The sequence below is a fragment of the Lissotriton vulgaris genome, chromosome 8 (genome assembly GCF_964263255.1).
Source record: "Lissotriton vulgaris chromosome 8, aLisVul1.2, whole genome shotgun sequence".
Taxonomy (NCBI): Eukaryota; Metazoa; Chordata; class Amphibia; order Caudata; family Salamandridae; genus Lissotriton; species Lissotriton vulgaris.
The window spans coordinates 1,246,724,848-1,246,748,167 of NC_141696.1; the positions used below are offsets into that span (position 1 = coordinate 1,246,724,848).

The following is a 23,320-nucleotide window of genomic DNA, read 5'->3' on the forward strand; positions in this document are numbered from 1 at the left end:
GGAGAAGGGGGCAAAAGCAGTTTTCTTATGTCTAGGAAGTCAATGCCTCAAATAATCTTGGTCTCATCAGAATTATACTATAAATCGCATGTAATCCAGAGCTGCTCTCAAACAGCATTTAGAAGACTTTAGGGCATCAGAGGATTGTTTTTGAATGAAATGAACTGCTTATGAGATAACCTTTCCCCGAATGTCTTTACCAGGGTGCAAAAAGGGTCTTATAGATGTTAAACAAAGTTGGTCTCAGAGAAGAGCCCGGTGGCACAAAGGGCTAAAAGTGTGTTGGTAGATGAGAAATGTGGCATCCATACAAACTGACCTCCATTTCCCAAAAAGGAGCAAATCCATTTGAGCGCCCGTCCTCTCACTTTAATGCCTCTCAGTCTGTGCAGGAGAATGGTGTGGGAGAGGGTTAAATGCCACAAAAAGATCTAATAATATCAAGGTCCCATTGTGTCCTTGATCTAATGTCAGCTTGATGGAAATCGGCAATCTCTAGAAGGACTAGCTCAGTGCTACATGAAAGCCGTACTGGGAAGGGTGTGAATCTTTCCAAATGTTCTGAAAGTTGAATATTATTCAGCTTTGCCTTTCTTCTCTCTTTGCCTGGAAACTGTTCCAAGTTGGCTGCGGTCTTCACAAATGTGTATGAGTCATCAGTAGTTTCCACTTTTTTACTTTTCTGTTCTAAAACAGCGTATGAGTCATCAGTAGTTTCCACTTTTTTACTTTTCTGTTCTAAAACAGCGTATGAGTCATCAGTAGTTTCCACTTTTTTACTTTTCTGTTCTAAAACAGCGTATGAGTCATCAGTAGTTTCCACTTTTTTACTTTTCTGTTCTAAAACAGCGTATGAGTCATCAGTAGTTTCCACTTTTTTACTTTTCTGTTCTAAAACAGCGTATGAGTCATCAGTAGTTTCCACTTTTTTACTTTTCTGTTCTAAAACAGCATACAACATGGCATTCCAGAACAGCAATATCAAATAAAAAATAATGCGTGTGGGAGCACCAATGCCAACATTTGCAAAGCCAAAAGGTCAGTATTCACTTTTTAAAAGCAAGACTTGTCTGCTTTACTAATGCTTCTTTAGTAGATGCTGTGCACGGTCAATTTTTGTGGATGGCGGCCACATGGTTTATTGCATCCCAATTAGCACTTTCAGTCACTGTCAAACATAGCAGGCAAGGCTTGAAAGGGCCTGGCTGCTAAACCTTGATATCAAGCGTAAACATGTGCGATGAACCATGCAGTACCAATGTATAATGCGGTCTCTGTAAATTAATATTATTGACACGCCTTAAACCCTTAACATGAGTTATTTACAAAAAGGGACTTACTTGTTTTGCTGCTCTGTATTCCATTTGCAACTTTAATGGTGCATGCAAACCTTGAATATTTCTTAGTGTAGCAAAGCTCAATTTCTCTTCATTTATCTGAAACTACACAAAAAAACACCATCAACATACATTTGCAGATAATTAATTCCAAGGACAGCAATGTGCATCTTCACTCAAAGTATAGCAATGTGTATTTTGGGACATAAGCCATGCTAATTAGTTTAATGTATGCTCGCAATTGTAATAAATGGCTTATTTACCACAAGTCTGGAAGGTTTACCATTACTGGAATGCAAAAGAATTAAACTGTACTACTTTGAAACAGTCCCTTCAAATACACATGGCTAACAAACAAAATAAGACGGTATGGGGCACAGCAGACAACTGACTTAATAGCTGGGTCAATTAATGTAGTAGGCAACTAACATTACAGTCAGGTCAACTAGAATTATGTGATTTTGTGTCCCTGGCATTTTTCGCATACCTATAGATCTGCTGCATAATTCATCATCTGCTGCATAATTGGCAGATATTAACAAAAATAAAAAAATAAAGATTCTAGCTCAAAATGTTCAAATGTTACAAAAAACAAAAGCAACATGTGTTTCACGCCGAGGAAGGCAAAGGTTGACTGGTTGCCTTTCTGTTGCTTACTGCTATGTTTTGGCAATAAACTGGTACTAATAAGGTGAAACCTATGCTCAACAGTGTTAAAAAGTGTAAAAATAACAAAATAATGAAATAATAATATCAGAAAATGTGCCTGATTATACTACATGATTAATCTTTTCCTGCTGCATAATTTGGACAATTCTGCTGCATACTTTGGCCTTCTCCTGCCGCATAATGCCAGTGGCCCCGATAATAGAATGGATACGACAGCTAACGATTTTTAGAATCATTTGTGAAAGCTAAATTTGAAATTATAGTTACAAAGGAGCAGAAACGTAAACACTTTTAAAAATGAATGCACACTGCGCACACACATGGGGGCTACAGATTCAGAATAGTAGTGCACTGATGGTAAGACTGGGTGGCCAAACTGTAGGTAAACACACTATTTAACTTACTAGCCTCTATTAAACCCTCAGACCATTCACGAACCAAGAACCTCATTCATCTTTTGCAAAGCACATCACGTGATATTCCCCCTTAATCAAGGATTTGCACCAGAGATACAGAGGAAATGCCCTAAAACTGAACAGGAGAGTAGAACCAAACTACATGGGGTTAAAAAAACAGCTCATGACAAGATTCCACAAATTAGCCTGCAAATGATAATCTGCAACGAAGTGGTCATGGTTGACAAATATCAGAAAAGGTTCTATCTCAATAAACAGATAAACAAACCTACAAAACTGGCCTTGCTCTTTAGTAACCGAATGGAGACAAGAGTGGTCTATAAATCTTTCAAATACATACATTTTTGTCAGCATGGAACAAAGTCTACTATCTGGTGGAAACACGGTAAAAGAAAGTCGGGAATCCTTAAAAAAAAAAAAAACTGCGTTGACCCGCCCACCAAATCAGTGCCCCTCCAACTTGCTTAGAGTGCCAGGCCATTATTCTCCACTGGACCGCCATGTCACAGTGTCAGTCCCCCTACTCTATTTAGGAAGGACTGATCATCAGCAGATTTCTCTGCCCTCAACAAGAGAGTCCGTTCCAGGTCTAGTAGCCACTGGTCAGCTGGGTACTTCCAGCAAAAGACTTCTTACAGCTTGTTGACAAATAATCCTTGGAGTTTGCTCCATTGTCTTGAGTACGAGAGGCAGGAGGTTAAGTAGTTCACTGATCCCACTCAGGTCACAGGCAGCCGGTGCAGCACTTTTCTGATCTTTCACTGGTCCAGAAAGTGTTAAGTGAGTACCTTGAGAAGCCACATTTATGTCAGGCAATAGCTAGTCAGTGGGAACGACTCCTGAGCACACCCTAACCAATAGGGCAAAAGCTTCCAGGGATAACCCTGCTCACTTTTGTATCCGTTTCTGCATCCCTTACTGCAAATAGGCCCAAAATGTCAAGTGTCAGATCATTTTCAAAATAGCAAATGTCTTCAGCCACACTAAACATGGGCTCTGAAAGGCTGGGGGTCTATGCGGGAGGTTTACTGTGGTAATGCTAGTGTCAACCACCATCTAACACTAAAATCCAATTAGGAGCAGGTACTGTACCCACAACAAACCCAGAGACAGAAGTCTCGTAGGACAAAAAGCAGGGTCCTTCAGCAACCAGACAGGGAGTCCGCAAGAATGTCTTGCCATCTTGTTCTCTCCTTTTCAAGTGTGCCCCAAGTGTTACTTGGGGCTCAACAGCTGTCAAAATGAATTTGACACTGTGCTGTCAAAAGGACGCCACCATCCCCCTATACTGCATATTCTGCTAAACTCAGAAGGGTCATCTATGCCCATTTAGATCAGCCTCTTGTTTGTTCCGTGAGGGGATGGGGGGCTGCATTTCATACATATTCGAGACTTCTCACTGGGTGGGAGAAGCTGGATAACTTAAGTGAATTAGCCTCAAGGAACTTCAGGCAGGAAAAAGGTAACTTTCTAATAGTTACATGTTTATAATATTTATGAAAATCTGACTTCACTGCTGAATTGGATTTTAATAGCTATTAAAAATAGTGTTACATTATTTTTCTAGCTAGTTCTACTCTGGAGATACAGCATCAGTACTTTCATCTGTACTATGGTTTTCTACATAGAAAAGCTAGGCCTCTTTCCCAGTGAAAATATCATTTAGGGCCATATCACTATAGGAACATTGTAACATTAACTTTCTACAAATCCCACTTTTAAACACCATCCACCCTACCTTGTGGGCAGCAAAGCGTACATGGGGTGACTTACTAATATTTAAAACGAAGGTTTTCTTACCTGTCAAAAAGTTTTTATTTTGAAAGGTCGCAGTGCATCTTTTGCACTGTTAGTTAGGCTACAGTGGTAAGCATGAAACCATTGTTGCCCTGCCACTAAATTGGTTGTTACAATAGGTGCTGCAGTCCACCATTAGCATTTAACTTCCAGGCCATTGGGTACATTTTGTACCATCTACTAGGGACTTATAGGCAAGTTAAATATACCAATTAGGAGTATACCGACTCAACAATATTTAAAGGGTGAGCCAGTCACTTTACTATTGGTTAGCAGGGGTAAAGGGCACAGAGTTTTAAAGCTGGTCTGAGGGTTGCGTGGGTCACCATACTAAAGATGGCCATTCCCAAAAGAAAGCAATCAATAGCCCAAACAGTTGCTACAAGGCAGGGCCTGCACTGTAGGTTAAGCAGTTTACTTCTGGGCTGTCAAACTTAACTAGAAAGTCCTCCACAAGGTACACGGATGTCATGTCCTCTTCTGATCAAATAAGCTGTACCGTGGAGGGCTAAATTATTAACGAAATCTATTGCCATAATATAACAGTCCTTACTTGAAGACTATTCCTGGCTGCAGCAGTAGTCGTAACTGAGGCACACAATACACATTCAAAAGTGCCACAAACCAGAATAATTATGGAGCACAAAGGATTATACTTTGGTGATTTTGTAGAATGGCTGGGAGCAAGCATTAGAATGTATTGCGTTTATCTTCTTTGTTATTCCAGCACCAAACACTGAAATAAATCATATTTAGTGAATGAAAAACAAATTGCAAGAATCAATATGAAGCAGTCTGAGAACATAAAAATGGGATCCCTCTTGACAGTCAGTCCCTAGGTGCTCCCACTTTTGTTATGCATACTTTGCTCCGAGATCATAAGATCGTTGTGTGGTAGGGACTGACCTGGTCTAGCCAGTGGCAGGAATGAAGCAGGGTTTGACTTTCGATCTGAGCTGTGCAAAGTTTGGTGAGAGCAACGAATACTGTGAGAACTGTCATTACCCTGCCCTCACAGGGATCATTTTATTCTCTACCTTGGGCGCAGCAAGAGAGGTGCCCTTATGAAGTGTAACATTTGCAGGGCATACTGTAGCAGGGGAGCTTGGAAATGCAGTTTTCATCACAGTTGCCTGTGAACTCTTTGACAAGCCTTACCCTTCTGCGTCGGCCTATGTTCAACAACTTTGCTTTCAGGAAATTGCTGAAAACTTGAGCCTTACACTAAATAATGCTCAAACCTCAATTTTAGTTATCTTAGCCAATGCCAGGATGATTTTTAGGTTGCAGTGTGCTTTACAAATCTTTTCAACTAACATCCTTAACATGGGGGCAGCACCACTACACCTTTGCTGCTGAGCCCGACATCCACTGACTGGGAGACTCACACAGCTAGAGAGCCACTACCCAAACATCGGAGCCCCTTGCCACAGCATTAGACTACAGTCCCGGACACATGCCCAGCCTTCAGGTGATCACTCATTCGCTTGCTTCACATTTGTGCTCAACTAAACTGATCTTGACATTACTGCGCTACCCATCTTCTGCCGAGCTGCATGTACTGGGTGAAGGGAGCCAGCATGGTACAAGGACCACCAAGCCATGAAAATACAGTTTCCTTGCTTGAAAACACAGCAGGAGTATTTTATCTAAAGGTCCTTCTTCAACACCCAGCTACTCACTTAATATCATCTTAGAAGACCAATATGCAAACCCCCATCAGTACTTTATTGCTTTTCACCCTCATATTATACTCTCCTTTCTAATAGCTTTAGTTGAAATCCTCTGTATAGATAACCTACCACCTCCAATCAGAATTCCTTTGTCTTGTCTAAGAACAATATATTATTCACCATTGTTCACAGCAATTCCACAAATAAGGCTCCTCTTTCGTGAAAAAAAACAACTAATGCCGACTGCCATTTCAGGTCTACTAGCAGCTCCTTTCAAGCCTTTAAATGTCTACTCATATTCACTTTATGTAGTTCTGCGCATTGGGCTCTTAGCTAAAGCTCAAGTCAAAATCATCCTTAGAACGAATTCTCTCTCTGGCCTGCAGCAATTTTAGTATAAGTAGCAATAGTGCTTATGCCAGCTATCTTCAACCGTTCAGAAACTAAAGCACTCTGCATTACAAATCGCCTTTGCTAATCCACTATTGTAGCTCCAGCTTCTTCGTCCAGCTTCCTTCAACTTTCACTGGATGTTAACTCCCGATAACATCACCAGCTCATTCGTTCTTTTGCAACAATGAAATGGAACTAAATAACCCAAATCAACGAATTCCCAAATAATGGAGACCTAAAAAACGTACAAAGTCCAATCCATGAAGCACCCCCTACTCCAATGCTAAAATCACCTACGTTTGAGCTTATATCCTTTCAAATTGTAGGCATCACCCCTCTTGTAAAAGGCAGTCTGCATTATTCCATATCCATCAATGCACACTATGTCTTCATTTCTGACACAGTCTCCGATTTGAACTTAGACTACTTATAACAGGGATTCACAATGTATTTTCAGCATTCTTGCTCTCCAAAAATACAAGTTCACCAGGGCAGATAGAGAAAACTGAAATGGCACAGGAATTGCTCTGATACTAGCATGAACACTTCCAGCAGTAACCATTGACGTTTACACCATCTATTCTAGACTATATAATCTACATTAAAAAAAAGACAAATTATACCTTGCTACTACTCTTTCAACAGAGAACATGTCTGGTGGTTACCATTTAGAACTGGGGTAACTAGAGACACTCACCTTTCAAAAACGACAAAACGTTAACAACTTTAGGCAATTACTAACCTACTAAAAGCATATAAAGAAAAAGTCAGGATTGGAGATAGTTGTCCTATTGAAAAACTGAATGCTTCAACCCCACTGAACTGAACAATTCGTAATCCTCACAACCCCAATAGCTCACACCGAACTCCCAAATCAACTGTAAAAAGATCATCCAGCTGGACCCAAGAAACATAGTGCCTGGCACTTTGAGAGAAATCACTTCCAAAACTCAAAATAGCATTTGTGTAAATAATAATTTAGCGTGATTCCCGGATGTCATCTGTATACCAGCTGGCTTGTTTGTTGGTTCTTCTTTTTCTTTCGTTTGGCGCGAGCGAGTCTGCCAAGTGCTTGATCTACATGTTTAAGTTGGTGATGCTCTTGTCTAAGTTGTTGGTGGTGTTGGTTTAGTCCGTTTTGAGGGAGTTACACCAGTCAGCCTCTGATACTTTTTTTCAGCTTCGGGCTCCGGCTGGGTGGGTTGATGCTGGCGAGCACGTTGGCTTGTGGCGTGGTGTTCTGGAAGTATATGATGGAGTGGTTGGTTCATGTGATTGGTGAGGAGGCATTGTACGTGATCTGTTGCTCGTTGCAGAGATTGGATCCAGAGTATGTCCTGCAATGTGTGTTGGGTCTGTTGCTGAGGCGATCCCAGATTTCAGTGGTGGGCGAGAGGGTGTTGAGAAACATGCCTGCGAGTAGTTCTTGGATATAGTGTGCTGTGAGGCATTTCCCCAAGTGGGTGGGGACTGTGTTGGGGTGGGGAGGGGAGCAGGAAAAAGAGGCGGTAAGCCAAAGTAGGAGGGGCAGTTAAGGAGCGGGGAGGAGGGCACAGCGCATTAAACGGGAGAAAGAAATTGAAAAATGGCACGAAAAGAACAGAGCCATAGAGGAGAAAATCAGACAAACAGAAGCTCGCTTAGAAATTGCAACAGGTCAGAGAGAGTGAAAGCCACCAAAAAGAGAGGGACACAAAGTGGAGAAAAGAGCAGAAACACCAAAAGAAGCTCGAAAGAGAGAAAAGGCACAAAGAGAGAAGTGCCCAACGAGGGGGAAAGTGGTGAAAAAGCAGAAAACATACAAAAATGAGCAAAACAGGGAGCAGATACACCAAAAGAGGCTCGAAAGAGAGAAAAGGCACAAAGAGAGAAGGGCCCAACGAGGGGGAAAGTGGTGAAAGAGCAGAAAACATACAAAAAGGAGAAAAACAGGGAGAGTCACTAAGAGACAGGGAACAAAAGTGGAAGAGAGCAGGCAACACAAACGAGAGAGAATGTGGCAGAGAGATAGAGCAAGTAACATCTGAGTGTAGAGAGAGCGAGGTGGGAGCCTTGAGGTGAGAGTCTGGATCCATAAGGGCCTAGACTGGTCAGAGCACAAGTCCCAGGTAAGTGGGTGGGTGCTGGCAGAGGCAAAGCTAATCTCCAACTGACAACATTATCTAGCTGTGACGGGATGGGACTCGTGTCCGGAACATACAGTCCCGATAACCTAAAAGACTGGTGGTCAGTTGTTCCCCTTTCTGTATCTGACAAACAGCCGGACTCAGCCTGGTTCGACGAGTGGACTCACGCAGGCGCAGAGGCAACCTGGGGGCACGAGACTGGAATAGACTACGGTCCCTTTAACTCTGCCAGCGAAGCTCCAGCCACCTGCGACGTCACACGCTCAAAAGAAGGCGGAATCGTAGAAGCAGCGGACAACGTTCTTCCAGGAGAAGACGGACGAGGCTGGAGACGAAGTACGGAACCGGAGCCCTGCAGAGAAGAAGCCGTGACGAGCCCAGCAGTGGACAACAAGCCAGGAGGCCAATGGTCCTGCGAATCGCCCCGCCACACTCCCGCGGGAGGAGTGTGGCTTGCTAAGGTACGGGGCAAAGTGGCGGGCAGGGTGAATCGTAGTAATACAGTAAACGAGTGAATACTGCTAAACGTAGCCTCATTGTCCCTCTCCCTTCACGAGCACTACTAGGCACTAAGCGCTTACGTTTATTTTGCACTCCTTCACTCGGTGTCCCTCACCCCTGGTCCCTTTTAGTCCTATGAGGACGTCAGCCTGATTCCCTGTTGTTTCTTTTCTTCCGTTTCATGCTTGGAGTTGAGGACCTTGGCCCCGACGACCCCTCTTCATTTCCGGTCTGGAGAACTACCGGCACCTGCGTGGAAGAAACGCCCTAGAACTCTCAGCGTTTCCTAAAGGAGTCAGGACGGATCCCAACGAGTTTGCTCATGTTAAACAAACTACTAGGAGACGAAGAGCTTACTTAAAAATAAAGCTATCTTTGAAAACTTTATTCAACCTGTCAGAGTCAGTCCCTTCCACCTCTCCCGCTCCCAATCCCGTACACCAGCAAAAAAAGAAAAAACCTTGAGGGAAACTGAAACCACAAGTGAAGCGTTTTGTACCATATTGATGTTCCGATTGAACAAGCATTTGCAATGCAATAGGTCTCGCATTTACGGGAGTTTAAGCTATTGGCATTGTAAATGACAATGCGTTTTATTTAGGTTTTAAAAACCAAAACATTAATAAATGGCATTGTCATTTACAATGCCAATAGCTCAAACTTGTGTAAATGCGAGACCTATTGAATGGTAAATAGTAGACATCGCGGACAATGGGAGCGAGGGAGGGCGGGAGAGGGATGGGGGGGAGGGGGGGAGAGGCACGGACAATTTGTAAAGAAGGCACCAAAGCACATCAGGCCTGCAGTAAGAGAAACTGGATAAACAGAATTGCGGCGTTTCCAAGTTTAAAAATGCTTTAGGCATGTAGCCCTGCAATACCTTCACGTGGAATGTGTCTACCCTAAGCTGTCGCCATTCTGAAAGTGGGTAGCCTGGAATATCTAACAAGGTGTGCGTGCATGCAGCTATTCTTGGGACAGGAGTGTTTATTAGAGACAGTTACTTGAGGAAGCAATTAGGGAAAATGCTGTTAAGTAACCCCGCAGAAATGACACAGGGGAGACGGAGAGCCAGGAAACAACGAGGGTGATCTATCGCTTTCGGGGAAGGTTTGCGCTGGTCCCTCCGAGAGACGCTGGAGAGTGGGCATCTTAGGGGACAGGCGAATGTGCTGAGAATGGATTCAGTGCATTTTAGCGAGTTTGTATGGGAATCTAACACTGGTGGGTGGTGGGGTGGTCGATGGAAGAGAAACCAAGCTAGGGTAAGAAAGAGGCATAAAAAGAGGGGCTGTCTTAGACAGGTGAGAAAGAGCGGAATGGGTAGGGACGAGGTGTTAGGCGGCAGTGAAGGAAGGAAGTGACTTCAGAGAAAAGAACGGAGTGGGTTAGCGGCAAGGTGAGCTCTGAGAGTGGTAGGAGAGAGGGTGTGCTACTACAGAAACTGGGGAGAGCAGTGACTAAGGGGCTAGGGGAGAAAGAAGGAGGTTGTTACAGAAATAGGAGGGGATGAACTGCAGAGACCCCAAAAGGTGACAGGAAAGCAGGGAAGAAAGGGTTGTGGGTTTTAAGCGAGGGAAAGGGGAGCGCTATAAGGTGAATGGTGAGATAGTGGGTGAAAAAAAGAGGCGGGGAAGATGTTAGGGAAAGAGTGAGAATGGAGGAAAAAAATGAAAAGCGAATAAGGGTAGTGGGGAATAAGAGGAGGGTTTTTGGAAGTGGGTACAAATGCGTGTTGGGAGGGGGAGGCAGAAAGTGAATGAGAAGGAGAACGGGCGGAAGGAAGCGAGCGTCGGCATGCTGTGTGTGTAAAAGTGAAGCTTCTATATTATGAGAGTAAAAAGTCTTCCGGTGGAGGGCTGTGAATAAGAAGGAGGAAGTGAGGACTGCTGGGAGGGGGGAAGAGGGGGGAAGAGGGGGGTGCAGGCAGTTGGGACAGTCAGCTTACTGGGAGTGAGTATAGAACAGTCTTGGAGCTGGACGGCAGCAGAAGGGGAGGGGTAGCAGAAATAAAGAGCAGACTTTGTTACAGGCAGAAGTGGGAGACTCGGGCTGCAGTCCGGGAGGGGCAGAAGAAACTGAGAGAACACCTGAGGGGGCAGGACATAAGGGATGAGCAGGCTCCTGACGCTCCACAGACCTCCCATAGCCCGGCATCTCCCCCGTAGGAGCCTCATCAGCAGCCGATTCGTGGAGCCCTCGTTCCCTCTGGGTGGTCGTTCTCTGTGCCCGCCAAGGGTCCGACAGCAGCGGAGAGCCAGCGGTGGGCAAACAAAGTGGAGGGGCTTCGGGGAATAGCAGCTGTTGTAGTGAAGGTGCTCATAGACACGACATCGGGGGCTGGACCGGGTCAAGACTTCAGCAAGAGAAGGATCCCGCACACAGTAGACCACTCCTCTAACAGTGCCAGGGCACGGGGGAAGTAGCAACCACCTGACAACTGCACGAGAGGGCAGCAGGGACTTATTGAGGACGAGACTGGCAATAATTTAAAACATGAGTTGGACAAGGAGAGGATGCAACAGACTAGCTTGAGGGGCTCAAGTTGGCAGGGAAGGAAGAAGCAGCTCACAGCCCAGTCTCAGGCTCAGGTGCCAGGGAACGGCAAAACAGAAAGCAGGCGCAGCTCCACATCCGGGCAGGGAGGAGACCTGGGAGGGCGAGCGCTGCCCGCTCATGCGTTACATGTAACTTTCACTTGCGGCTCGCGCGTGCGGCCAGTGTATGCAGCGACTGTACCGTTCCGGGGCTCCCGTGATGAAGAAGGAGCCCCGGCGCCAAAGAGGAAGTGAAGTGCGGGAGCTGAAGTGCCGGGAGAGCAGCAGATAGCAGTGCGGGCTCCCATGCCTAAGGAGGGAGCCCCGCATTGTGCTGCCAGAAATTGAGGAGCTGGAGTGCACCAGTACCGCGCCGCAGCCAGCCGCCACACCGGGTGAGTTTTTAGGATTCGTCATTTGTTCCGATGAAGGCACAGTGCCAATGTATATTAACTGAGCGGGCCCCGCAAGGGCCACTCCAACGACGGTGCGAGTTTTCACAAAAGTGAAAGTGAAACTGCGTGCTGAATTGCCTCCCAAGGGGGACAGGAGATGTGCGCGGCGCGTTCTCATTTCCAGTCGGGCCTGCAGCCTGCGCATGCCCATCTCCTGTCTCCCTTGAGAGCCCTTGAAAGCCTAGTTGACGACAATAGGTCTCGCTGGCGACAGCGCTTCGCGCTGCGTCGCCAGGTGCGAGACCTAAAAAGTAGTGAAAGTGGACTTTTCAATAAAAGGCAGAGTTTATTATCTGGCGTTATTGCATCTATTCGTTCTTAGTCTCTTGTGCAGGCATGGTGTGCACAGCCTCCTCCCCAGAAGCAGTGCAATTAAGATAATTGTCCACATTAAGAAAATTACGATATTTCCGAAAGTCAGTCCATCAAATGACATCCCAGGTCTGGATGGATTATAGGGCTAATATTACGAACATATTCTATCATTATGGGCCCATTTATAGACAAATATTTTGAGCGCTGCTGGAGATCTTATGCCATTTTGAACACCTATAGGCTTATCCATAATAGTACCAATCTTTAACAAAGAGTACTGTTCAAACATTCAGCTGTTACAGGCCAGTTTCCCTACTTCGCTTCTTCAGTTAAGAACTTAGGTAAGATTCTGCCAGACAGATAGCTGGGTTTCATTTGGTGATGTTATCTTGCAATGTTAAGTGGACTAACCCTCCACTGGAGAAAACAGTTTTCTTGCAAAACCCTCACATATCAGGGCTACCCCTTGGTGGCATGCTTCTTCGTGGGGTCATCCCGTTCCGCTGCAGAGTGGGCATGCTGTGACCTATGGACTACGCTGGAGCACTTTAGAGAATATGCAAAAATAAAGAAGGTGTAAAAAATGTTTTATAAGAGGCGTGGGGGGGGGGGGGGAGCTTGTGCTGGAGGGTAACTTAATAACTGGTTAGTAGGTGTATCCTATTTATTCTGGCCTCTAGTCGGTATGATTAAAGGGGGGAGGAGGGGAGAAATTAGGAAAAGAGGATGTTATGTACCAGTCTTCCTAAAAGGAAGACATGTTTCAAGCCATACCCCTATTGGCTTTTCATCAGGACCTAGGGAAACTATCTCCCTGGTATCACTCCTGCTAATTCACACTGGACACACACTAACTGAATTCTAAAGATAAGTGTATATAGGTGATCAGATCGCCTATAGACACAGTTTTCTTTAGAATCCAATAAATGTGCATCCAGTGTGAGCCATCATATATGTAGATGCTTCAATATAAAAATAATTTCGAAAACGTTAAACCTAGGGGGTCTGTCGATAGGAACTGGTGTACTGTGCAGATGTAATTCATATATAGCAAACTGTTGATGTAATTTTTTTGTTTCCATGTATCAATTATACATCCCTGTTTTAAAGGCACTAGCCGAAATAAACTAGCTAATGTTGACCAACTTCATGAAACGGTTCCCTCATGTGTTAATATTAATATTCCATGTGTCTAATACTTTATGCTATAAAAAACATTTTTTTTAAATGTAATTACTGACTTGCTAGGTATGAAACACCATTTTAGGTTAGCAGTCAACGGATATTTTCTACAAATATGATTAAACCGCATATAAGATAAATAATATAGGCATTTAATTGGTTTACTATCATACACTTACATTTTTTTCTGAGAGCTCCAAAACATGGCTAGGTAGCAGTTCATTTTTCAAACTGGTAAACCTGTAAACCCAAAATCAAAGCTTTATGTTAGTATACAAGCTAGCATACAAGTGCATTACAAAAAAAATAGAGTTTGAGTAAAAGTTAATTAAACCTTCAGTACACTACAAATGGGGAGGCCTTTATAAACTTGTGGCACTAATGACAAGAGTGTTTGATGGGCAGCAATTACTTCTCTCTTTTATTTCAGAGACATACATCATTCTGAATCCACCCAATCAATACTTAATTTCTCAATCAACCTCCTACTTTAGAAAACTCTCTAAACATTACTTGGCAGGTGTGAGAAGTTGGCCTGGTATATGATGTCCACTAATTAAAGAGGGCATCTTGCACCAGACCAAACAACCCTAATAATGATATAAGAGGTCAAAGATAACCTTAGAAAGCTATCCAAGTGGTAGCTGTGAAGAGCAGCCTTCAGGCTGTCTTGAAAGAATGCTAAGCTTTTTTTTACCATAATGAAATCTTATTGTATTGGTCAAATGAAAGTAGAACCACATATGAATTATAAGAATATATATTATAACACCTTAAATACCTCACAGTATCTGCTATACGCAGATAAACACAAAGCACACAATACTGAAGCACAGAAACAATCGTAAGTAGCACTAATACACGGTGGGCTCCTGGGGGAGAACAAACCATACACTAAAATAATGGTATCAGAACCATGTCTCGAGTCAAGACAATGTCTAGAATCACTGGGACCCAAAGGAACCATCCCAGGTGAGTCAGGAGGGACCCCACGGAGGACAGGTGCAGTGTGAGAACACGACTGAGTACTATGTACAATTCAATGGGAGAGTCGCGGTTGCAATTTTACAGTTAAAGGACCCTTCCCAATGGATCACGAGGAAACCCCTTGGAACCTAGACGATTGGAGAGCACCCCACCCGTGGAGACAGAAGTGCCAGAGTTACCTATCCAAGGGAAGCCGGGTGCATAGGTCTGAAGTGGCGTTGGAAACTAGTCATTCTCAATAGGAGTCTTCGAGAAAATGCCACTGCTGGAAAGAAGAAAAGTCTCTGGTGGAATCTGCAGGTGTATTCTTGATGGAAGGAACCTGAAAGCAGAGGGGACAGAGCCTAGGTCACTCAATAGTGACCAGGGGCTCGGTAGATGAATGCCCACTGATGTTGCGTGCTTCAGGTGTGAAGAAGGAGAGCTTAACACTACAGCTGAAGGGACCAGGACATGTCCAGGACAACCAGGAGCTGGATACAAGCTGTCCCACGAAGGATGTAGAGTGCTGAGGGGTCGGTGTCCGGTGGGAGCACCAACCAGCCTTGTCAACGGCAACCCATGAAGAAGGTCAAGAAAGGTTACGGTCTGGCCCAGCAAGGACCAGAAGACTCACTACAGCAAAGGAAGTCAGGGCAGGCCTGGAGCAACCGGGGGGAGTCCAAGAAAATCAGGCTTGTCCCTCAAATGGACCCACAGGCTGAAGGCACAGGAATTGCAAGGGGACCTCCAGCAGTTTCACCAAACAACAGCTTACAGGGCACAGAGTCCGAGGAGGCCGAAGTCCTTGGAACTAAATGTACGCAGAGGTTGGGCCTTTCGTCAGCCCAATCAACAAAGTTGGGTAACACGAACAAGCATATGCACTTGCAAATGTACGCTGTGCACAAGGGATCGGGTTATGCGGTCCCCACAAGGGATATTGGCCTCAAACTTGGTGAGAGGGCAGCTCAACCTCAAGGAATGTAGGAACCCACCTCCTGTGTTGCCAGAGCCTTCGGAGTCCGCGGGAACTCATGATCAGCAGACGGGTCAGTTGCGTTACGGTGCCTGCACCCCAAGAGAGATACTTCAGTTGTCCTTGAAGCTCCACAGGTCCTGCACGGAGCCTGTATGGTGGACGAGCACAGACGATGCTTTGGTCTGAAAGGGAGAGGAGGTCGGGCCCAGTCGAAGTCCAGAGTGTCCAAACGGTCGAAGGTCAGTGGTTTCTTGTTCAAAATCTTGTCCACGCCGAATCAAGGGTCCTAGAGCCAGGTAAGCCCTTTAGTATCCACAGGAGAGGGTTGGACAGATTCAGGGGACCCTCCAAGGAGAGGGTCAGGACAGGGGTTGGTTACACCAATGTCCTTTGTCCAGTTTCGCACCAAAACCAACAGCTCCCAGAACTGGTTTGAGCTGGATGATGCACAGGGACACCAAATGTGCCCCCCGTGCAGACTTTCAGGCACTTTGGCAGTGCACCCACCCAGCTCCAATACACAAAATCCTGTCTGTGGGGTGGTCACACCTCCCTGTGATAGGATGCCTATTGACCTGCCTTATTTTCTCGAGCTTGGTTTAGCAGCAGGAGGGCAGAAATGTGTCTCTGGTCGGCAGCATCCATTTTGTGCTCTCTGGGTCGAAAAGGCTGGTACCAGGAAGACCAGGGACCCATGAAGCTTCCTTCTGAGGGGTGGAATCATATCTCCCACACAGGTTACCAGTGTGGAGGTATGATTCCAAGTTGTTTGAGAACAAACACGAGATGTTTTATTTCAGCCGTTTTCAAGATAGCATTTACCGCGATGTCTGGCTGTGTCACAGATAACCCGGGAGAAGGTCTCTGAAGGCTGCAGAGGGTCTCTGCTCAAAAAGGGGCACCCTCTCACATAAAACCCAGCAACCTGCCTTCAGGATTGTTAAGGCCTACTATAGGGGTGACTTATAGGTTTTAAGTGTAGTGACCTATAGATACAGTAAACCTATATCTACCGTAAGTGGTACATGCATCGTCTTACACAGGCTGCAATGGCAGACCTGTAGTTCCATTTTGAATGGCCTCTCATGGGTGGCATAATACATGTTTCAGCCCATGGGAGGCCTCTGGGGGGCCTATGCCCTAGGTACATGTGTACCATATACTAGGGACTGACAAGGGTACCCTAGTATCTAATCTTGAGTGTACCAAAGTACATGCATAACATTTTGAGGACAAAGCAGATAGACTGTGGTCCTGATTAGCAGGATCCCAGTCAGACTAGTCAAAACAGTGTAACGTCAAGCAAAAAGTGGGGGTAACCATAAAAAGCAGATCCTACTTTCCTACAGCAGGAATATATTTTATTATATTTATAGGGGACCAAGACAACTTTTAAGCTTGTCTATTACACCATTTGGTGAATGTGAAATGGAGCTGTAATACTGAAAGTTACTAATGTTTCCAAACTGGTTTGAACCTATATCATATGGCATCAGCCAGCCTTTTCATCTAACCAGGAAATGTTAACACTGTTTCCGGGGACTGGTGGTGTGAAGGGATATGCTACCTATGTTGGCATGTATGGAACAACTTAACCTATTATAATTACTAATGTAATTCACTACTTTCAATCCATTTTTTTAAACACTGTTGATTTCAATAACATTTTTGCCCACATAATGACTTGACTTCTACAATTGTTTGTCAAGAACTCAGCTTCATATTAATGTAATAACTACAAATAAACATACAACTGATAGCAAGAGCAACCAAATGATGTTTAGTGCTGTTACTCCAAATTAAGAAAACATGATGGCGAATTTATTCAAACAACTGTTGTTTTCGAAACAATTGTAAACACAAATAAATATTTAGAAATCATCCACTGAATTTCAAGCCCCACCAAATAAAATCAAACAACAGGAAATGCATGTGCTAAATCAGCAGCCGAAACATACCCAGTACGCAAAGTATCCTGAATTCCATATGCTCCAGTTGAGGAAGAAAGTTCACATATTGGAACACTGTCCTTAAGCTGGGATCCAAGGCCCCTGGTATTCTATAACAAAAAAGTAGCAGCATTAATTGCACTAACTAGTCAACATGAGATGTGTAAAAAAAAAAAAAAAAAAAAAAAAAAGAGGGTTTATGCTTTCAAGATCAACCTAAATATCAGCTGCCATTTAATTTTCTTTACTCTCCATTCCATCAATGTTGGTTTGTTGCACGATGACTTTGTGCAAATCTCAGAAACAGGTATTATGTGCAATTACATTTGAACACTGTTAGAAAGCTGAAACCGGAAATATATTTTCTGAAGTTACCCCATAGTGAGCTAGAGTTAATTTCAGCATCAGATCCACAGTATGCATTCAACATGCTCTCAATTGATAAGGATGAAATATTTCAAAGTCTGATTTTAACTCTGGGATGAAATCAAAACCCAAAAGGTTCTACCATATGCTGTACATTGATGACTTGGGTCTGGGAATTGTATGGTAGATAAAATAATGAAACTAATTTGGTCAAAGCACACAACCAAAACTAGGAAACACAAATTGTAACTATGTTTGCTCTCGTGTAATGCAACTTGTGAGGTAGGAGAAAATCAATTGGGATGTCGAATAGGTGGAATAGGAGATAACTAAAGACCATTATGGAATATGTGTGCCTTTCAACTAGAAGACATAATCCCAGAGAATAAGTTAAAGGAAACAGTGTATAACATTGCTTTCAAAGCGGGAGGTAAGCAACAGAAAGTTGGTCCCGAAGCAGCAATAGACAGACCATTGCAGACATTTGCTCCATTACCAAAACTGAATACCTTAACTATAAGCCATTTATACAAAAACACATTTGATTTCATCTGGATGGAGAGATTGAAAATCATGTAATTTGCAAGTAGCACCACAGGGATGGAAAAAGCACCAGTCATACAGACTATCCTCTTGAGCGCCTTCAAATACAATTGCGTTAAAAAAAACAGATGGTTGAATTTCCACACCGTACTACCATTGCGGTGGCACTCCCAGAAAACTGCAGCGTGTTGCGACTTCACAGAGAGGGATGGATGGATACGTGGCGGATTAGCCATTATATTTTAAGAAACACTTAAATTAAAGTCTCTCTCATAGACATGCTATTAGCCGATTGGGCGGAGATTTGTGTTTTTAAAAATGAAGTCTCGCCCAGGGAATGTTGGAGAGGTGTCCCTATTTATCGCCCTCCAGGACCTAAAAGAGACTTTAGTCAGCTTCTTACTGAGTTTATTGCCTAAGATGTTCTTACAGTACAATATTTTCTTTTGCTGGGCGATTCTAATTTTCATGATTAAGACTCGGAAACATGGAAGTCCCACAACAGGTCACCAATTTAACCATGTTAGGTATATATCAGAAAGTGATACGGCCCACCCATCTTGCTGGCCACACTTTGGATTTGATTTTTACTAATTCACCCATCTTTGTTCAGCGACACTCCTCAACCGTTTCTTTGGACTAATTACTTTTTAATTTGTTTTCAATTTGCAAAGTCCCAAGACTGATGCAAAATTGTTCCCGACTCTTTTGCTAAAGAATTAGAGTGTAGTATAAAGGCCACAGATGCTGACATCGATAAGCCATATTTCATTATCACTTTGATTTAAATACAGCATTCAAATAATTAGCACTTGTTAAAACTTGTTCCAGTTTTAATCATGGCATGCACACACCCTGGTACACACCAGAACTATGATGTGAGAAGTGGTTGTATCCATCACAATCTGGATTTAGACCTATGCACTGTACCAAAACAACTTTAATTGCGGTTATTAATTCAATAAGATGCTCTCTTTGCATGAATACTCCAGCACTGCTTGTGCGGTTGGACCTTTCAGCAGCATTAGATACAGTATCCCAACCCAGGTTCCATCAAAGACCACAGGAGATAGGAATCCATGGCACAGCATTTAAAATGGCTCAAGGATTTTCTAACTAGTCGTACCCAGATGATTAATTTGGACCCTTATAAATCACAAACTTTAAAATCAGAAAAGGGGGTGCCACAAGGCTCTGGTTTGCGCCCCACTATTTTTAACATTTATGTAGCCCCATGCCAAAATTGCCAGAGCATTTGGCTTTGAACCCTTATCGTATGCTGATGACACTCAGTTAATTTTCACACTTAGTAAAGACTTGAGCAATGCAAAAGTACGCTTTTCTAATGGTATGACAGTTATTGCCACTTGGATGACTGAAAACTGTCTACAGCTGAACGCCAGTAAGACCGAGATAATGCTCTTTGGTAAGGCACAACAGGACTAGACACCAGACGGGTGGCCCTCGGATTAGGGCGCTGAACCTAATCCGAAGTTGGTTGTAAAACAAATCTGAGAGTTCGACTTGATATGAAAGAGCAGGTTGGCACACTATAGGGACTTGGTTTCATAGGTTGCACTTGTTACGGGACAGTTTCAACTCTTCTTCACTATGCGAGGAATTAGTTCAAGCATTGATTATCAGCCGCTTAGATTATTGCAATGCCCTTTTAGCTTCGATCAATAAGACATTGATAAATAAACTGCAGGGGGGTTCAAAACACCACGGCCTGTCTTATAAATCCTCCACCCAGGTCAGCTTCTTCTCTTCTGCACTCTGTTCATTAAATGCCAATCCACAAAATAATTATTTTTAAAAGCTGCTGTCTGACACATAAGTCCTTAAGTGGCAAAGGCCCAAGCTTCGGTCTTCAAAGCTTTTTCCATATCAGACAAGTAGACCAGTAAGATCCAGTGGAAAAGGATTGCTTACAGTCCCCCGGATAAGAAACACCCGCTCAGGTGGAAGGTCCATTTGCTACTTAGCCCCTTTTGATTGGCAAAGCTCCCAATCCACTTACGTCAATGTACTGATCATTTTAAATTCAGGAAATTGCTCAAACTGAGCTGTTTGCAGCCTAAGAGTCTGTCCTACCTGTTTATGTTCTGAGCTGCACAGAAATACCCCTTCCGGCTCAATTCGTGCCAATTATAAATTAAAATAATATATTAGCAAAAACAAAAAAGTATTTATGTGACAGGTGTGGGAATATGCTTGCGATTTGGAGAGCTGGTAGTTGTTATTTTTAAAAGCTGCTCTTCACAGTTAGTTGTTAAAAAAAAAATCTGTGGCAGGTGAGTAGAGAAAAAAGTGCACAAAGGTCAATAAGGTAATTGAAGTATATCAGTCTGTGAAGCCAAAACCAGTTGCGAAATTCCGAATGCCTGTATACCAGAAAACTGTATTTCCCAAAAATAAATGCAAGTTTATTTTCACGGGTCTTCTATATTGTGTGTGTTATCTATTGGTCTGTTGTAAATAACAAGTAAGACACAGCGGAAACTGCCTCCCTGTTCAAGGTGAGACTAAAATATAGACGACTTAGATGTAACACTGCTAGAGCACTCACTTATGCACATATTTATAACAGCGAGATTTGGGGCAAACTTGTACAAAATGTACGTTTAACGAGCTCAGTTGCAGCTAATGTCCGTTTGTGGTGTGGGGATGCCTTTACGGAAACACGGCAAGGGGCAGTTGTATATTTATAGTTTTTAACCCAGTGCTGCACGCTGTTTAGAACAAATTCTTACTGAGCCACAGGAGATAGGAATCCATGGCACATCATTTGCTAGTTTCGAAGCTATGCACAAAAATACTCAACAGCAATCTTCTAAAATGTCAATGCAGAACTAAAATTTCCATTACGCAGGCAGAGGTCTAATTTTGTGGGTAACACGGACATGGCTCCAACAGTTCGCGCAAAACATAAATTAATATATATACACAGCGCTTACTACCTCTGACGAGGAGTAGAAGCGCTTTAAGGAGAGAAGCCCGCTAATCTGGAAACCAAGATTAGCGGTCAATCAATGGGTCATTACGATATGTCACATGCTCTTTATGAGCAGAAAAATATATACACTTAGTTATCGTCACCGCACCACCTCAATCTGAACAAATCTCATTCCTTTTACTTACAAGTCTCTGTGTGCATATAACCCATACAACAACATGCCTAGACTACTTGGGCAGACTGCTGTGAACTTTTGTAGAAGCTTGATATTTATCTCAGTGCATTACCGCCTTCTCCTATCGCCCTTTTTGCGTTCTAAGCACAAGGTAACTCACCATGACTGGTTATCCTCTTTCTATTCCCTCACGACTCTTTTGCCGGTGCCTTTCACTTTTGCTGTCCCCTTCTGCTGCCTCACTTCCGCCGTCGCGTTCACGTTGAGGCGCGTTCCGATGATGTCACGCAAACTACGTGCGTCCGCTGCCCGGGGACAATGATGATCATATTCACCGGAAGTTTCGGGAGTGCAGTTGCGAGATGAAGTGAAAGACGACTGGAATATAAATCGCAGTTTTGAAGCGTGCTTTAATGTAACGAATTATTTTTGTTTAAGACTGAGCTACTTATACGCCGACGCGGCTCGTAATAAAACGATGCGCCTTTTCCCGCTACAGTTGTTGTGGCCATACATGATAAGATTGGGACCAGTAGAGAGTCTGATTAAGAGACCTAAAGAGTGAGAATTATGTTTGTCACATTCTAAGCGCCAAAACGAGATGTTTTAAAGTAATGAAAACCAGAGGCTGGCGCGAGAAGTTGCATTTCACGATTTTACACGTCAAGGCTCCTTACCGCGAAGGGCAATTGCTTGCTGTTCTATTTAGGACGTTAATGCCTTTCTTTAAGTTGATATTTAAACGAATGGCTGTTGAGACACGAAACGTTGTGGAGGAGAAGAAAGGTGTTTATTTGAAAAGTAAAATCTTTAGAGCCCACGCGCAGGTGGAAACAAACGTGTGGAAACAACTCGCCAAAGATCAAATCCACCCAAGCATTCTATCACGTCATATTTGTGACAAATAAACATTCTAAATAATGTCATAACTAATACAGGTCTACCAATAAGAATACGATTTTGTTGTAAGGGGGAGACGGATACGAAGAAAGGTTTTAAATACGATTTAATTTAGATCAAAGTGAGAAGCTCACGGGAAGACAAAATACAGGACATTCAAGTCAGAGCATTTGGGGCATCTCTCAGTGACGCCGTGGTGTGACGTCACATAAATACCATACCAACATTCCAAGATGGAATCATTGACATAGAACTATGAACAAGGAAAACATACTATTGTTTACAACGGAAGTGCACTTAACATTAGTACATTCTTCAACATCTCCCTTTCCACAATAGAAAAGAACCCTTAAAATAAAGTCATTCATGTATGTAATCCTCAAAGCACTTTGGCATCCTAATTTCCCTTCCACATCTGGTTTGATTGATCTCTTTATCGAACCTATTGGAAGATCTGGCACTGTGAATTATCTCGCTAAAAATATTTTCCTCAGTTCTTCTGTTTTCTCTCTCACCCTCATTATGGGACGTGATGAAGCTTTCATCTAAACCACTGGAACTGCGGTTATCTGATATTACGTCCCATTCTAGTATGGTATCGTCATGACTAGCACCATTTACAATCTTTCCTCTCATTATGATTTTTTCTTGCCCTTTCTTCAATTTGACCACGTCATCCTTGCTTCTCCAGCCCTTCCCTTCTATACAGACAGCACCTCTGGATGTTTCTTGTACATGGGCCGGATCACTAAAGATTGACTCTCCCTTCGCTACCATGAATGTTTTTTTAACAATCACCCAATCTCCTCGTTCTATGTCTTTCTCTTTAGCTTTGTTTGTCATATCTGAATATCTTTTGGTCTTCTCTTGTTTACAAACTAGACGCTCCTTGACCCTGAGTGCGCTTTCGTTTATCTCATCTGGTGTCACCTCATCACTGTACCACTTGTTAAACATGGGGGTAAGCTCATTGTTACACTTTCTTCCCCTCATAAGGTAAAATGGTGTGTGCCTAGTTGTTTCATTGGGTGTGTTATTATACATGTTTATTTTCTCACGAATGTACTCTTTCACATTTAGTT

General features: G+C 43.4%; 1 protein-coding gene across 1 annotated transcript in view; it reads right to left on the minus strand.

The window, feature by feature from the left end:
• POMP (proteasome maturation protein) overlaps positions 1-21,743 on the minus strand; it is a 57,686-nt gene extending 35,943 nt beyond the window's left edge. The window contains exons 1-4 of the mRNA XM_086933457.1: positions 21,499-21,743; positions 17,308-17,408; positions 13,581-13,641; positions 1,341-1,442 (exon numbers count right to left, since the gene is read on the minus strand). Coding sequence (XP_086789583.1) covers positions 1,341-1,442; positions 13,581-13,641; positions 17,308-17,408; positions 21,499-21,501 — 267 coding nt within the window. The 5' untranslated portion in view covers positions 21,502-21,743. The remainder of the gene's footprint in view (positions 1-1,340; positions 1,443-13,580; positions 13,642-17,307; positions 17,409-21,498) is intronic.
• Between the last annotated feature and the right edge of the window lie 1,577 nt (positions 21,744-23,320).